This window comes from Gopherus flavomarginatus, chromosome 4 (genome assembly GCF_025201925.1).
Source record: "Gopherus flavomarginatus isolate rGopFla2 chromosome 4, rGopFla2.mat.asm, whole genome shotgun sequence".
NCBI classification, from domain to species: domain Eukaryota; kingdom Metazoa; phylum Chordata; order Testudines; family Testudinidae; genus Gopherus; species Gopherus flavomarginatus.
The window spans coordinates 94,511,617-94,527,744 of NC_066620.1; the positions used below are offsets into that span (position 1 = coordinate 94,511,617).

Below are 16,128 nucleotides of genomic sequence, written 5' to 3' on the forward strand. Positions count from 1 at the left end.
TGTCTACACTGCAATTAAAAACTCATGGCTTGCCTGCGATAGCTGACTCTGGCTCAGGCTAACGGGCTGTTTAATTGCACTGTAGATGTTTGGGATCTAGCCTGAGCCTGAATGTCTGCACTGCAATTGCATCCCCTTCGCCCAGGCCAACAAGCCCAAATCAGCTGGCATGGGCCAGCCACAAGCTTTGAATTGCAGTGTAAACAAACCCTCTTTCCCTGGCTCGATGACGCTTTATTTATCCAAAGTGAAACTGAACCTACATCTTTCACATCGCAGGTGAGTTTCCTAGGCTCTTAAAAGTTAGGCACTGCAGTGCTCACGAAGTCCCTTTGTGGAGCCTGGCCTAAATTCATAACCTCCAAATCATAATAGAGACCCACCAAACTTACTACTGAGTACCCTGTTTTTATTCCTTCCCCTTCCCACCACTCAGAAATAAGTTAGGATCAGATTTTATAGGGAGAGAGTGGACTGGATCACACTCTGTGTTCGTACCTGCTAAGTTATCCATTGGCACCAACAGACTCCATCTACCCTGGGTTTCTCTCTGTGTAAAATAGGGATAGTAATACCTCAGACAGGTGCTGTGAGGCTTAGTTCATCCATGTTTAAGTGGCTTGAGCACCTCCATTGAAACGAGCTGTATTAATGCAGCAATAAATAAATTTTAAAAATCCTACCGTTTCCTAATTGTACACCCAAAAGGACCTGATCTTGCAAACACTTCAGTAATTTCACTTGTGTACATATATGGGTAGTCCTGCTGGACTCAGGGGTGACTAGTTGCCTCAAAACTGCTCATGCATGCAAGTGTTTGCAGGACATAATGTGTTTCTTGTGTGGAATTGTAGTAAAACTTTTTTTTTTAAATGGCTTTGTCATTTGTCTTTAAGAAAAATCAAGGGCTCATGGGTAGGGACTGGAAATAAACGTTTAAACTCCAAAACTAAATAACACGTGAGAATTCATCCTTATTCAAGACAGCAAGGACTACACTCTGTGAGGTTCGAAGGCAGTAAGACACCTGGAGCTTCTGCTAACCCTCTGCTCAGGTTGCATCCGAAGAAGTGGGCTGTAGCCCACGAAAGCTTATGCTCAAATAAATTTGTTAGTCTCTAATGTGCCACAAGTACTCCTGTTCCCTCTGCTCAGGGTGAATTTCACGCATAGTTTTCATTTTAAAACAAGATAGCAACCTTTTTGGGGGGAGGGGGAGGATTCCTCTAGTCTCTTCCAAGCACACTCAGCAAACCACTTTCAAATATATAAAATCTATCTCTAAGCTTCAGTGCAGCCAAAAGAACTTCTAGGCCCAGAGAACAGTAGAAAACTTGGAGCTGTCTTACCTTGCATACCCTAAATAATGCCCATTTCAGAATATTACCCTTTTAAAAGAGGTGTGAACTCAGTGATGATTGGCACCCCTGGATCATCATCGTGTCCTGTATCCAGTCTACTGCTTGCGCCAACCCCCTCAGAAATGCTGAGCTCCATGCTCTTTGTGCACATCTTCCCCTGCCTAGCCACCTGCAGCATTGCTCTCCTTTCCCTCCCCATAATTCAGCATTCATTGTTCCACTCCCCACATTCCCTGGCACTGTCATACTGCTGTGAACAATTAGTTGGATTTAATTGATGCTTTTCAGAAGCATATGTGAAACTGCTTCACGTATGGCCGCTCCCTTTGAAAATGACTCAGGTGGCTGCTTCCAGTCCTCATTATTTATATTATCGTATTGCCTAGGAGCCCCTGTTATGGACCAGGACACCATTGTTTCTTTCTCAGCTTGCCTTCATCCACTTATCTTGCTGTGCTCAGATATGTGCAAGCATGCACTCACTTCTTACTCAAGAGAGAGAAGCAGCGTTCAGGGTGATAGAGCAGACAGCAACATCCCTCTGCATTGTTAGCAATGGAATTAAATCATTAAGAAAGAGCAATATGCTGTGGGAAACAACCTGGAAAGAGCTTGCACTACTCCTTTACCTCCGAAAGCGGGCAAAAGGCTTTATTAGTTAACTATTTCTGGGCTTATTTTTCCCCTCTTACATCAGCTGGGGCACTGTCAATGTGATTATTTTAATAGACCAACTTTTTAAAAATTCCAGTTTTGTGAAGGAGCACTCTCTAAACAATTCCTTTTTAAAATTAAGTGTGTTCCTACTTCCTTGTTTATTACTATAAAGCTCTTTCAGCAAAGGATGAATTTAGTATAAAGGAGGATTGAGCATAAAGGCCCCAGTTGAGGAAAGCATCCCTCTTTAGGAAGGTACTTCAGCAATAAGAACTGCCATAGTGGGTCAGACCAAAGGTCTGTCTAACCCATTATCCTGTCTTCCAACAGTGGCCAATGCCAGGTGCTTCAGGGAGAATGAACAGAACAGATAATCAACAAGTGATCCATCACCTGTTGCCCCTTCCCAGCTTCTGGCAAACAGAGGCTAGGAATGCCATTGAGGCACCTATCCTCCATGAACTTAAGTAGTTCTTTTTGTGAAGTCCAAGACTATAACAGGGTTCATAACATCCTTAGGTAAAGAGTTCCACAGTGCATTGTGTGAAGAAATACCTCCATTTGTTTGTTTTTAAATGTGCTGCCTATTATGTCATTTGGTGACCCCTACTTCTTGTGTTATGAGAAGGAGTAAATAACATTTGCTTATTTACTTTCTGCACACCAGTCACGATTTTATAGTCCTCTATCATATCCCCCTTTAGTCATCTCAGTTGAAGTCCTAGTCTTCTTAATCTCTCCTCATTTGGAAGCTGTTCCATGCTCCTAAATCATTTTTGTGGCCCTTCTATGTACCTTCCCCCCCCCCCACTCACACATAATTTTTTTTTTTGAAATGAGGCAACCAGATGTGCATGTAGTACTCAATTTGTGGGCGTACCATGGATTTTTATAGAGGCAATATATTTTCTGTCGTATCTATCCCTTTCCTAATGATTCCCACATTATCTATTTTGACTGCCTCTGCACGTTGAGTGGATGTTTTCAGAGAGCTATCCACAATGATGCCAAAATCTTTCTTGAGTTGTAACAGCTAATTTAGGCCATCATTTTATATATATCGTTGAGATTATTTTCCACTGTGCGTTACTTTGCATTTGTCAACACTGAATTTCATCTGCCATTTTGTTGCCCAGTCACCCAGTTTTGTGAGGTGCCTTAGTTACATCCAAAGCAGATTGCAAAGAGTTAAAAACTACTCAAGATTGCAAATTTTGCCACCTCACTTGTTACCCCTTTTTCCAGATCATTTTATGCTTAAGTGCTGTTCAAGTCAATGATATTTAGGCATGGGATTCAATGCAATCCTGAATTGAGATCTCAAGGCCTGATCTTATGCCCTGAAGTCAGTGGCACTTTGCCAGTTGACTTCAGTGGGAACTGGATCAGGCTCTAAGAGAACAAATGGAAAAACAGACAGTTCTTACTGTAAACTCCCTCAGTTTATAGCTATTGTGACATCTATTGGACTATGCTTTCTTGGGGAGATGCTGTAGTGTTAGTCATGTACGCTCTTGCTAACCACAAACGAGAAGAACAAAACACACTTTCCTGTGACTTGCTGTGTGTCTATATATAGAAGCAGGATTAAAGGAAACTGTTGTACTGCAGATTTGAAATTGGTTTTAGAATAATGCTTAGTTGTTGTTGTTTGAATAAAAGCTTATTTAAACCCAGTACTGAGGTTGCTTTGTTGTCTGACTGCATTCCCTGCCTCAGCAACTGGTTCTGTTTGAGAGTCAGTTTCAGTTAGCAACAACTGTGGCAGTGTCTGGCTGTTCCATGCCCCTAAATCATTTTTGTTGCCCTTCTATGTACCTTCCCCCCCCCCCCCAAATATAATTTTTTTTTAAATGAGGCAACCAGATGTGCATGTAGTACTCAAGTTGTGGGTGTACCATGGATTTTTATAGAGGCAATATATTTTCTGTCGTATCTATCCCTTTCCTAATGATTCCTAATGAACTGTAAAGTGTCTGGCTGTTCTAAACTTCCCACTGAAGGTCAACACTTCGGACTGTCATTCAGCAAAGCACTTAACCATAGCCTGGATCGGTAATGAGACTTAGACATGGCAGTGCTCAGCACTGCAACACCTAACTTTTAGGTGCCTAGAAATCGCTAGCGCAATAATGGGATCCACAAAGCCTGGGTTAGGTATCTAGGCTCCCTATACAATGCCTAGACAAGGACATGCCTAAAGAATGGGATCCACAAAAGCCAGGATGCTCAGCAGGGACCACCTGGCCAGCCAATGGGAGATGCTGACAAGAGGAGTGTGTCCTAAGCCCCATACATCTCATGGAATTAGATGCCTAAATCCTAGAGACAGCTGAGAATCCCTCCCCTGAAGTCAAATGGCTTAGAAGTCTAAACTGCTGCTTGCAAGAAGTGGTTGTGCCTCGGCTTCCATTATAACTTTTAGTCCAGTGGTTAGAGCACTCACCTAGGCTGTGGGAGACTGGTTTAATTCCCCCGCCCCTTTCTGCCTGATGGAGAGAAGAGGCAATTAAACCTGTGTCTCCCACATCCCAGGTAAGAGCTCTAACCACTGGACTAAACGTTTTATAAGAAGGCACGTCCTCCTCTGGATTTTGAATGGGCCCCATTCTAAGAGATCAGCCCCACAGGCAAGGTGAATGAGGTGTATGTCTCTCCCTTCCCTTGAATGTTTCTCTCCCATCCCCCCCCCCCCCCCGCTTCCACTTGATTTAAGGATTGTGCTGGGACTTGTATGGGAGATAAATGTCTGAATCCTTAGAGTGAGACAGCAGTGCACATGCCTAGAGGCAGTGTCAGTTTTTTGCAGTGTCTAATGCTGGGACTAAGAGCCTAAACCGCAGATTCAGATACTTTAGTCTGTTCAACAAATCCATCCATATGCAGCAAAACAGTTTAAACTCATGCTTTGGTTTAAACACAGTGCTCTAAGATAAAGCATATCTTAGGTACCACTTGTTAGCGTAGCAGTTACAAAATGCTCAGGCAGAAATGTGATTTCAAGTTGTGTCCCATTAGTGTAGCCTAGAGCCCAGAGAAACAGTGCTGTTGGACTGAATTTGCAGCTAGGAAATTGAAAATTCTGTTCCTGACTCTCTCCACCCCAGTTTATGTGACCTTTAAGCAAGTCACATAATCTCCTTGTGCAACTGTCATGGGCTAGCTGTCCTTTAAGGGGACTCAGCTCAGCTTTTCCTGTGATGTGGCAGTTAACCTCCAGCTGATCCTGATCTGGTGACTCAGTTACAGTTAGTGATCCCAGCTGTGACAAGATCAAGGTGGACTACATAGAGATGAAGGAGACTCAGGAAGGAAGAGCAAGGGAGCTATCACTCTTAAGGAAGGGTCTGGTGAAGGTAGGCTGAAGAGGGCCTTGTGACACTGCACCGCATATTCTTCATAGAAATATTGTTATGATATGAAAATGGCATAACTAAGATGATGGATCATGCAGGTATCATTAGGAAGTTTATGATCTACTGAATGTGTTTATCCAACTTGTATGAACGTATCATTTCTGTATTGGAGGTTAGGAATAATAACTATGTAACAATTACAGCTGTGTGTGTATTTGCCTACAATCTGGTGAGCATTCCTCCAATCTGCCTCAATGGGCCATTAGAAAGAACACTAAGACTTGGAAGATACTAATCTCCAACCTTCCTGAGAAGCTCCCCAGGCTGCTGCTTTTACACTACAGGGTCAGGTGATCAGGTCACCTGGTACTAAACCCCCATCTTGGGTTTTCAGTATTTTTCCATTAACAGGAGGTGGAGAGGAGGGTTAGAGTGGGAAACAAAAGATTGCCACGTTATGTAAATTCTACTTTTAAGGCTGTGAAGTAAGTCGATCAGGACTCTTCTCTGTTGCCTCCCAGCCCAAGAGGGAAGATTGTGAAAAACACCTGATGGGAAAGGCAGCGGCTGAGATAGGGGTCCAGTCTCTAAAGAGAAATAACTGGAACTCTAAGCTACAGAAATGCTGCAACCTGCCTAAAACAACATTTAGGGTGAGAAATTACATTCTGTAACCCATTTCTTGAGTATATTAAGCTTAGTTTGCGTGTTTTGTTTTATTTGCTCAGTAATGTGCTTTGTTCTGTTTGCTATCCCTCTAATTACTTAAAATCTACCTTTTGTAGTTAATAAAACAAGTTTTATTACAAATCCCAGTTTGTACAATTCATATCTGGAGGGGGGGCCAAAAAGCTGTGCATATCTCCCTCCACACTGAGTGAGGTGTGATTTATTTATTTATTTTTTGTTTGCAGTGTGCAGATCTCTCTTTCTAGTGCAAGACAATATTATTTTGGGTTTACACTCCAAAGGAGGTGAGTGCTTAGTGAATCAGTGAGCTGAATCTTCCCACACAAAGCTGATTTCAGTCTGTCTGCAGCTGGGTGTGGCCTTACGTGTGTGTGCACTAGAGAAGGCTTGCAAGCCTGGCACAGCTAGAACAGGATGAGGAAACCCAGGCTGGTAGAACGGGCAGAATCAGTGGGATCCCATCACATCAGCTGGCACCCTGGACAGGGGGTTCAACCCTGTCACATGCCTGTAGGAAAGAGGGAGGACCAAGGAAAGAACTCTGCAGTTCCTGGTAGTGGGGAAGAGCAGGGAACTTCAGCATAGTTTGAAAGGGGCAGAAAGAGCTTCTCTTTGGAGGTTGGTGTGGACTCTTTAGCTGGACTTTCCATTTCTGTCTGCTTCTGAGACTATGAAAGGTTTGACCTAGCCAGAGGGCTAAGACACTGGACATGTATTGAGAGAGAAGTCATTTCAGGGTCAAAGAAGTGGTCAGTAACGGGCACTGGAGACAAAGTACTGCAACAGCCTCATGTGGGGACAAAATAAATGTTTGGAAGTGGTGTAAACAGAAGAGGAGTATGATCTGTCTTGCTTCAGAGCAAAACTAGATGTCTCTGACATGGGGAAGGAGGAGTGCAGAGTAGTGGCTACTGTTTATGGTCCTGACCTTGTAACCCCTTAGTCAAATAATTGTATAGCCTTAGACTACTCACTAGACAAGTGTTTGCAGGATTGGGCCCTCTATCTGTTTAATACCAAAGGGAAGTGCCCATCACAAAGCATCCTTTTGTTTGTTTGCTTTGACCACTTCCCCCAATTAATTTAAGGTTGTTGATAGGATGGCTGCCTTAAAAACCCTGTATCTATATTAATGTCTTCTGAGAATGTATTGATTGGGTCTTTGTTTTCAGAAGGTGGTTATGGCTTGCTGTTATGAGCTGTAAGAAAATCAGTGTGTATTTAATCATACACTCAGAATTATGGGCCTTAATCTCTTCTCATTTACACTGGGGTTAACTGTGGGTGACTATTGAAAACAATATGGTGACATTGGTTTAAGTCACAGGGCTTCATTGTCCCCTCAGTGTTTAAAAAACCAATGTCCTTGCCTGTGTTGACAACTGTATCTTCAATTATTAAAATAAAATTGCACCTTGCACTACTTATGCCTTTTTATTTATACTGTTTCCCAGGCTACAAGAAGTGCCTTAAGTCAGTACTATTTTTATTTGTGGTTACTTTCACTCTTTCACGCACGCATTCAGTGTGGTGATGTTTGAGCTGCACACACTGCAGGGGAATGTTCTTAAATCCAAACACTAGCTTGGATTGAATTGGGGGGTGGGAAGGAGGGGGAATCTATTGAAATACAGCTTTGTAATTCCCTAAGCTTTTAATTTTTTATTCATTTATTTTTTTTACAAGAACAAGTGTCTCTACTTCATCCTTATGACAGTTCCCTCCCTAATTAAATTAATTATTTTTTATTAAACTTGATATTGGTGTCTTAGTCTAGTAAATGCTTTACAAGCTTAAATTTTGTGACTGAGCTATGAAACCAGACAGTGACTTTCAAATGTACCATTGTGTCTTCATGAATTATTGCAATGCACTTTGTTTTATCAATGGTTATTACTTAAAGTTTAGTATAAAAGGCCTGCAGTATGGCGCATGTTGAACATAAATGTAATGTGTTCAAGTTTTAACATTTTTCTTTGGAAACTACTGTAACAGTGATAAGAATGAATTGGTGAAGTAATGATGATCTTCTTTTGAAAGGTTTTTGATCAGCTACCCTTAATATGTGATTTTGTTAATCATGTCAAACTGATTTTCCCCCCCCCCCATACCCCAGATCTCCATTATACGAGACTCTGTTTTCATTTTATATTATTTGTTTCTTCTTTGATCCAAACTCCCACTGATCTTTGGGAATTACATTAGAGGGATTCTGTGACATGGAATTAAACAGGCTAGCAAGTACAAAAGGCAGTTAATCCATTTTAATGAATGATTTTGTGATAAGCCTAATTGCTATGTTTTCAGTCAATGTACAGCATGCATTGATATCTTTCCCACCCTATTGTAATTCAGTGTCGGCTATCTATGTTTGTCTAACTTTAAACATGAGTAATCCCATTGATGGATTGAGGATGTTGGTCTGAATCAGGAGAGAGGGTTCCTGTGGTTTTCTCCACATACACCTCTACCTATATATAACACTGTCTTCAGGAGCGAAAAAATCGTACTGCGTTAGAGGTGAAACAGTGTTATATCGAACTTGCTTTGATCCACCGGAGTGTGCAGCACCCCCCACCCCGAGCACTGCTTTACCACATTATATCCAAATTTGTCTTACATCGGGTCGCGTTATATCAGGGTAGAGGTGCACTTGTTTACTTTTGGCAAAATTTATTAAAATCGCATTGAAGAAAAAGCACTAGTTCTCTCTTAAGGCTCTGTAAGATCAACGGACTGCTTCATGAATTGTAACTATATCCAATCTTGCTCAAACAGAACAACAGACTTTGAAAAAAACCTTGGGTCATTGACCAAACTAATAAGCTTGCAGTCTCAAAAATGAATTTTTAATAACAAATGTGTGAAAACAGGGATGTGATAAGGGTGTTCTACTAATAACTGTTTTCCAGCCTTATTGATCGCGGCAGCAACTATGGCAATAAACATATGCCACATTGTCACTTTTCAGTCTCAGGAGAAGTGTCAACTTTAACTTGTCTTCAGGCAGTGTAACAAGTAGAAGGAAGCAAATCTTCATTACACAAAGGGCATATCTTGCACACTGAGATGCAGCTCAATACCACTATTAGTTTAATGTAGGTCGCCAGCAACTATGAGATTTGGTGTTTTAATTGTCCTTTTCTAGCTACAGCTTGGTCCAAAAAACAACCTTCCTTAAACCCTGGACAAATCACTTTTTCTTTATTAGATTGACACCACTCTGAAGCAGTGTATTCTGAAACAGATGAGCCATGAAACATGGAGTATCGGGTTCAAGTTGATTTGGATCTGGATTGTTTACTACAATACCAATAAAATACTATAGTTGTGTTTAGGGACACTAACTCGGGATTAAAGCCCCAGTGTGCTAGGTACTGTACGAAGTCAGTCCCTGCCTCAAAAAGCTTGCAATCCAAATGCAAATACTGTGAGATTACCAGATCCCAGTGTGTAACTTCCTTAGACATAGAAGATTCAGGAACAGATTTACTTAACGAAAAAATGTCCAGAAAAAGTGTATTGCAGTTAGACATATGAAGTGCTGCCCTGATATTCTCTTGCAGAACAGTGATTCTTGCTACAGGGTATGCTATTAAAGGAACTTTTTGCTTTTTCTATTAGTGTGAAATTTTATTCGTGTTAGTTTTTCCAGTTAGTGACCTTTGATTTTTATAATAAATGAGATGGACACTTTTTTTTTAAATGAACGATTCACTGGCATTCCAGCACAATGCAACGTGGTGGGTCATATGTTTCTGAAATCAATGGAGGGGGTAGTTCATACATCTAACAAAGACTAGAGTTCTGCCCTGTGAGCATGGGCCCAAATATGCACTCCTTATTCAGGCAGAACTCTCACGGGCATCAGTGGGATTTCTGTTTGAGTGAACACTACTGAATTGGATCCTTCATGTCTGAGCTCTAATATTTATACTGTTTTCTGTGTAATTGTGCCCAGCCAGAAAATTGTGGAAAACATGAAGCAATTGAGCAATCTGTGCATATTGAATGCTGTGATAAGCACATTCTCTGTCCAAAATGTTGATAGTCCCCTCACTGAGTTCAAATGACAACAGGCCAGCAAAACGGTATCTAGAATTGAAGGTCTGCTTCCTTGCAGGAGCAGGATTGGGGCCCAAATGGAGAAGGAAAATACAAATGATAGATGGAGAGCTTAATTTGAATATACCAAAAAAGACATGTTTATGTATAGTGAGCAATGAAGCAGATACGCCCAGAGGAGAGGTTTTTCTCAGTCATAAAAATGAGATAACATGTACTTTTGCAGTATGGCAGAAAACTCCTAAATTGCTTACTTTAATAATGGAAAGCATAAATATAATAGAAGGTGTGTTTATCCATGGAAGCATGCTTTGTTAAAATCAATCATATGTTACTTATACAAAATGCAAATTTACTTAGATTTTATTGGTAACTTTGCAGTTATGCTCTGGATAATGTGATAGTGTTAGCTATGGTGATGATCCCAGCTGATTTGAATTCAGATTTTTGTTTTTTAAAAAAAAAATGCTTTCAACCAGACAACCATCACAATTTCTGCCCACAAAGTCTTAATAGTCAATCTTTATTTTTAGGATCTCCAGGGTTGGTATAGGTATAAATAACTATTCAGAGCTATAACCTTCCATTGGTGATATCTGTCAAGCAGGGTTATTTCTCTTGTCAAGCATATCTGCACGGAAGGGAAAGAACACATTTTGTGTTAATGCTACTGACTGAATAATAAACTGGATCTGTGATAGTTCTCGCTTTATCTATTCAAAGGACATTGTCAGGTCAATTTTTTTGGGCCTTAACGTCTATCTTAAAATTGCCTAGTGGTGATAAACTCTTTTAAATTTCACCTCTTTGTCACAAAAAATAATTCCTTTATAAGGGATCTACAGGCTATATTGTTGGGGTGCAGTTGCTGGCTCTGTAGCAAAAGTTGCCTAACCAACACTTTCTTCTGAGATCCTGCTGAGGATGCCAGTACATAAAGATGTAAACCAAGACTTGATGATTGCAGTGCATTAGAATAGCAGGAGAAAAGCCACATGCTAATATTAAAAATGTCCTTTTCTAAAAAGGAGGAAGACTTCTTATTTTTAAGCTTCCAATATGTAATTTCAAATTATGGAGAATGGATTTGATGTTTGATGGCCCTTTGAAGTTTTTGTAGGCTTAAAGGTGACCTGCAAAATGTTCTGAGCTGGCTCACTTTTTCAGCTTATCTGCGTTACTGAATAAAGTCTCAATCCTGCAAGATGATCAGCTCACTTGCTCTGTCAAACAAAGCAATTTTAAACATCTGGGTAGTTTTATTGATTTCAGTGGGACTGCTCAGGTGCCTAACATCTAGAATGCTTAGCACGTGGCAGAACTGAGTGTTTTGTAGAAGGAGACCGAGCTCCAAAAGCAAAATAAGTTACACATGCAGGTATGTATGTAGTACCATTCACCAGCAGGGACTAAGTGGCTGATAGCTCAGAGTATCTTGTGAGCCTTGATTAAAACTGCTGCCACAGGGAATGAAGCAAACAGTTTTTTTCTTTGTGTTTGTCTTGAATTTCTCAAGACTGTAAGGTTTCAGATTAGCAGCCCTGTTAGTCTCTCTTCAAGACTGTAAGAATGTAACTTTTGGGGTTGATCATGAAGATAAAGTCCAAGGAACATATCTTATTTTGAATGTAATTGTCTGAACACCATTCTGAACAGCTGTTTCATACTTGATCAATAAGGATCTGATTTAGCAAAGCATATGAACACGGTTGACCTGAGTACCTGGGTAATCCCATCTCTATCCAGCAAAGCACTTAATTCTTGAAGTCAGTGGGATTTAGGTGTAGGAGCAAGTGTTTATCACCAAGTGATGTAAATTGACTGAAAATGTGGCTTTTTCAGTGTCTGTAAGTATTTGTAACCAGATCTTTAAGAATAGAAAAAAAGATTTAGTAGGAAAGCAGTGACTCCACATTAACACTAGCAGTGAGTTATCTATGTATTAAAATGTTTTTGTTTCTGTTTTCTAACAGCTGGTATTGTTGCTTGGTTTTGCAGACTGTCTTCTGAATTCCTGAAAGTTCCCCTTGCATTCTTAATGAACCATGGACATCATTGGCTTTCTGAAGTCTCAGTTCATTTGCCACCTTCTTATCTGCTACATATTTATAGTGTCGGGACTGATAATTAACTTCATTCAGCTCTTCACACTTGTCCTCTGGCCAATCAACAAGCAGCTTTTCAGGAAGATCAATTGCAGACTGGCTTACTGCATTTCAAGCCGTAAGAATTTTTTCAAAGTTTTATTTCCATATCTTGACCAATGAATTAGGATTACTACTTAAACTATCTATGTTTGCATATTCACTCATATAAATCCTTACATTTTGCTGTGAGACTATATATGTGTATTGGTTAAAGTATGTGCGGTTTTATTAAAATGTGCTATAAAATATAACTTTTTTTCATCCACTCATATCGGGGCATTCACTTGACGCAAGATAGTATAGATATTAGACTCTTACAATGAGCATCATGTTTGGCCAAAAAAGTAAATACTGACCCAGGAATGATAGAACTTAATATTTACAGAGGTATACTGTCACTGTATATCAGTGATCCCCAACCTTTTTGTGACCAGTAGCACATTCATATTTTCAGAACAGTATGGTGGGCACCAACGATTACTCACATAATGCAGAGCTGGCTCCAGGCACCAGTGGACCTAGCATGTGCATGGGGCAGCACGTGCTACGGAGCGGCATTCCATCCGTTCTGCAGAGTTTGGTTGGTTGGGAGTTCTGGGCAGTGCGGAGAGAAGCCAGGAGGACAGAGAACACTGGCACCTGCAAACCCGGAGTACTCTGTCCCTAGCAGGCGGGGTCCCAGCTTCTCTCCCCTGTTGGGAACTAGGAGGACCCTGCACCTGCTGGGGACAGAGAATACTGGCACCTGCAGCCCAGGAGTTCTCTGTCTCAAGCAGGCGCTGGACCGCGGCTTCTCTCCCCTGCTGGGCACTAGGTGGGTGCACATAAATGCTCTGGCGGGCCCCATGTTGTCCACGGGCACTGTGTTGGGGACCACTGCTGTATATAGTTACTTACATTCTAAATGGCTCTCATCCAGTAATCTTCTGATTTTCTCCATTATCCTGAAGATGACTTTATTTTTTAAATTGGATAAGAAGTGTTCCAGATTTCAGTAGTGTTGGCATGAAAAGATAATAAATAATACTGGCTCACAACATGACTCTTACATACAGCACTAGCTTGATTTGAAACTGTTTTTATTCATTGAATAAACATGTCAAATTGTAGACTACTGTATCTATGCCAGGGGCATAACCGTGGGTGGGCCTTGATGGGCCGTGGCCCACCCACTTAGCATCCTGGCCCACCCAAATCTGAGCAGAGGTGTAGCATTGTGACAGTGGCCTGGAGCATCACTCAGGCACGTGAAATCCAGTATGGAGCTATGTGCCAGGCCCTTCAGAAACCTATGCTCCAGCAGCTCTGGCTTGCCATTTTCTGAGTTGCCCCATGTATGTGCCCATCTTGGCAGGTGAAGTCCTGTGTCTGGGGGCACTAGGGAGAGAGGGTGGCATCAGGGGAGAAGCTGAGCTAGCATAGTCTGTCATTGCCTGTCCACCCAAAAGTCAGGGCCCACCCAATTTTCAATTCCTAGCTCCACCACTGATCTATGAATAGTACTTATGTAATGTGTAATCTAATCATAAGAATGACTATACCACTACCTGTTGAGCCCGACGATCTAGCCAGCTTTCTGTCCACCTTTATAGTCCATTCATCCAGCCCATACTACTTTAACTTGCTGGCAATAATGCTGTGGGAGACCATATCAAAAGCTTTGCTAAAGTCAAGGAATAACAACACATCCACTGCTTTCCCCTCATCCGCGGAGCCAGTTATCTCCTCATAGAAGGCACTTGGGTTAGTCAAGCATGACTTGCCCTTGGTGAATCCGTGCTGACTGTTCCTGATCACTTTCTTCTCTAAGTGCTTCAGAATTGATTCCCTGAGGACCTGCTAATGCCCTGGGAGGCCACCACCCTAGATGAAATAATACAGTTCAGTCTTCACTGACCAGTTTTTAAAATACAATCAAATGCTGCAGGAAAGTTTTTAACTTGAAGGGGGTTATTAGAGCTGCAGTTTACTTCTAACTCTTAATTCCAAAGGGCAGAAGTAATTTGCAAATAACTTAGACTACTGCAAAGGAGACAGTGTGAACATGCAAACCGCTAGTCAAATCCTGATGTGGATTTGGAAAAGTGAGTTTAGTGAGAGTCTTGTTTGTCCATATCATTCCCGGTTGGCTGAAGAGGCTGCAAGAGCAGAAGATGTTCATTTGCCTTGGCAGAACTGTATAGTGAAGTTTGCATACTGCTAGTCTGCATTATTCTTGGCTCAAGCCCAGCATGTGATTATTAGTCACTACTTTAGTGAGTACACATTCCATCCCAAATGAAACACAATACTGGTTTGTTATAGAAGTGGATGAGTAGGATTCTGTGGCCTGCTCTGTGCAGGAGGTCAGACTAGATGATCATATTGGTCCCTTCTGACCCTAAAGTCTGAGTCTATATAGCTCACTGCTGTAGTGTTATATAAGGAACCGATCCTGAGATGAATCAAACACAATGCGATGTACACTGACCCCCTGGGGACAGCAGATCTGTGTTTTTTTCTGTAAGTAACCAGTGGATAAGGGGCTGGACAGAATGTAAGAGGTACTAAGTAAGGACAATGCAAACAGAATGGCTCGATAAAATACACAATCCTAACCTGATTCCTAGAGACTAAACTTAAGAGGCTAACCTCCAGTCTAAAAAGTTTTTCACCCAATTGTCCTTTGCAGTATTTCAAGCAGGGCAGGTTGTGATCCTGTTTTCATTAAGGTAACTGCACTGCCTGATTACTTCCTAGGTTCAGAATAAAGGAGTATCTTCTTTGCCTTCTCTTATCTTCTCCAAAGTTTCTTGTTTGTTCTCAGAGTCAGGAGGACTCTCCACAGCTTATTCTCTGGCGTGCTGCCTCCCACCTGTTTTGTTAATTTAGACTGAGGGAGACAGATGAATAAACATCCTTTGTCTGGCAGAAAGCTGTTTGATACCTCTTAAGGTCACAATCTCTGTGGTAGAGCTCTCACTAGGGCAGCACTGACCCCCAGCATGGACCAGAATTTCAAGTGGCCCTTTAGAATGTAGCTCTGCTACAGAGAGATTCCCCTCCATGTTCAAAACTGTTCGGCTGAAATAAACGAGAATGTGACTCCAATGATTGGGTAAGCAACATCCTCATGGTGTCATTTAGTGCTGTGCAGTCTTCAGTGGGGCCTAGGCCTTGTGTCGGCCCTCTGCTCAGGGGAGAATTAACTCTCCCATCTCACTGGTGACCAGGTGTCACGGAGTGTGGGGGAGTCCGGCCCTGCACCCCTCTTCCTGGGACCCACAGTGACTCTTAGCCAGCCAGTAAAACAGAAGGTTTATTGGACAACAGGAACACAGGTTACAGCAGAGCTTGCAGGCACAGTCAGGACCCCTCCACCGAGTCCTTCTGGGCTTTCAGGGTGCTTGGATCCTAGCTAGGATACCCTGAATTCCACCCACACAGCCCCAAGCCCAAACTCCAACTGCTTCCCTCCTGCCACTCCCTTCCTTTGTCCCCTTCCCGGGCAAAGGTGTTTGACCTTTCCCCTCCCTTACCTAGCTCAGGTTACAGGCCCTGGCATCGTCCATCCCCTAAAGTCCTCCCCTGCTCTCCCACTCCCCACACAGACAGTCCCTACTGCATCACATCTCTCCCCCCTTCGAGACTGAACTGAGCGGGGTCACTCTGCCCAGTGACCTGGGGAAGTTCAGGGCCCCCTCTCCGGGACAACGCATCCGCTGTCAGGTTGGCACTTCCTTTCACATGGACCACGTCCATGTCATAGTCCTGCAGGAGCAGGCTCCACCTCAGGAGCTTGGCGTTGGCTCCTTTCATCTGGTGCAGCCAGGTCAGGGGAGAGTGGTCGGTGTACACGGTGAAGTGTCGCCC

The 16,128-nt window shown here is 42.2% G+C and overlaps 1 protein-coding gene across 5 annotated transcripts in view; it reads left to right on the forward strand.

Moving 5' to 3' along the window:
* Nucleotides 1–16,128, forward strand: part of AGPAT4 (1-acylglycerol-3-phosphate O-acyltransferase 4) — a 131,576-nt gene that overhangs the window by 11,283 nt on the left and 104,165 nt on the right. For 4 of the 5 annotated variants that reach the window (XR_007773833.1, XR_007773834.1, XM_050949148.1 and 1 more), the window contains exon 2: nt 12,128–12,352. Coding sequence is in view for 3 of the 5 variants with exons in the window: in XM_050949148.1 (XP_050805105.1) it covers nt 12,175–12,352 (178 nt within the window). In the remaining 2 variants the exon portion in view is untranslated. Of the gene's footprint in view, nt 1–5,903; nt 6,028–12,127; nt 12,353–16,128 lie in introns of those variants that run through there. The other variant, XM_050949150.1, reaches the window with a different exon arrangement.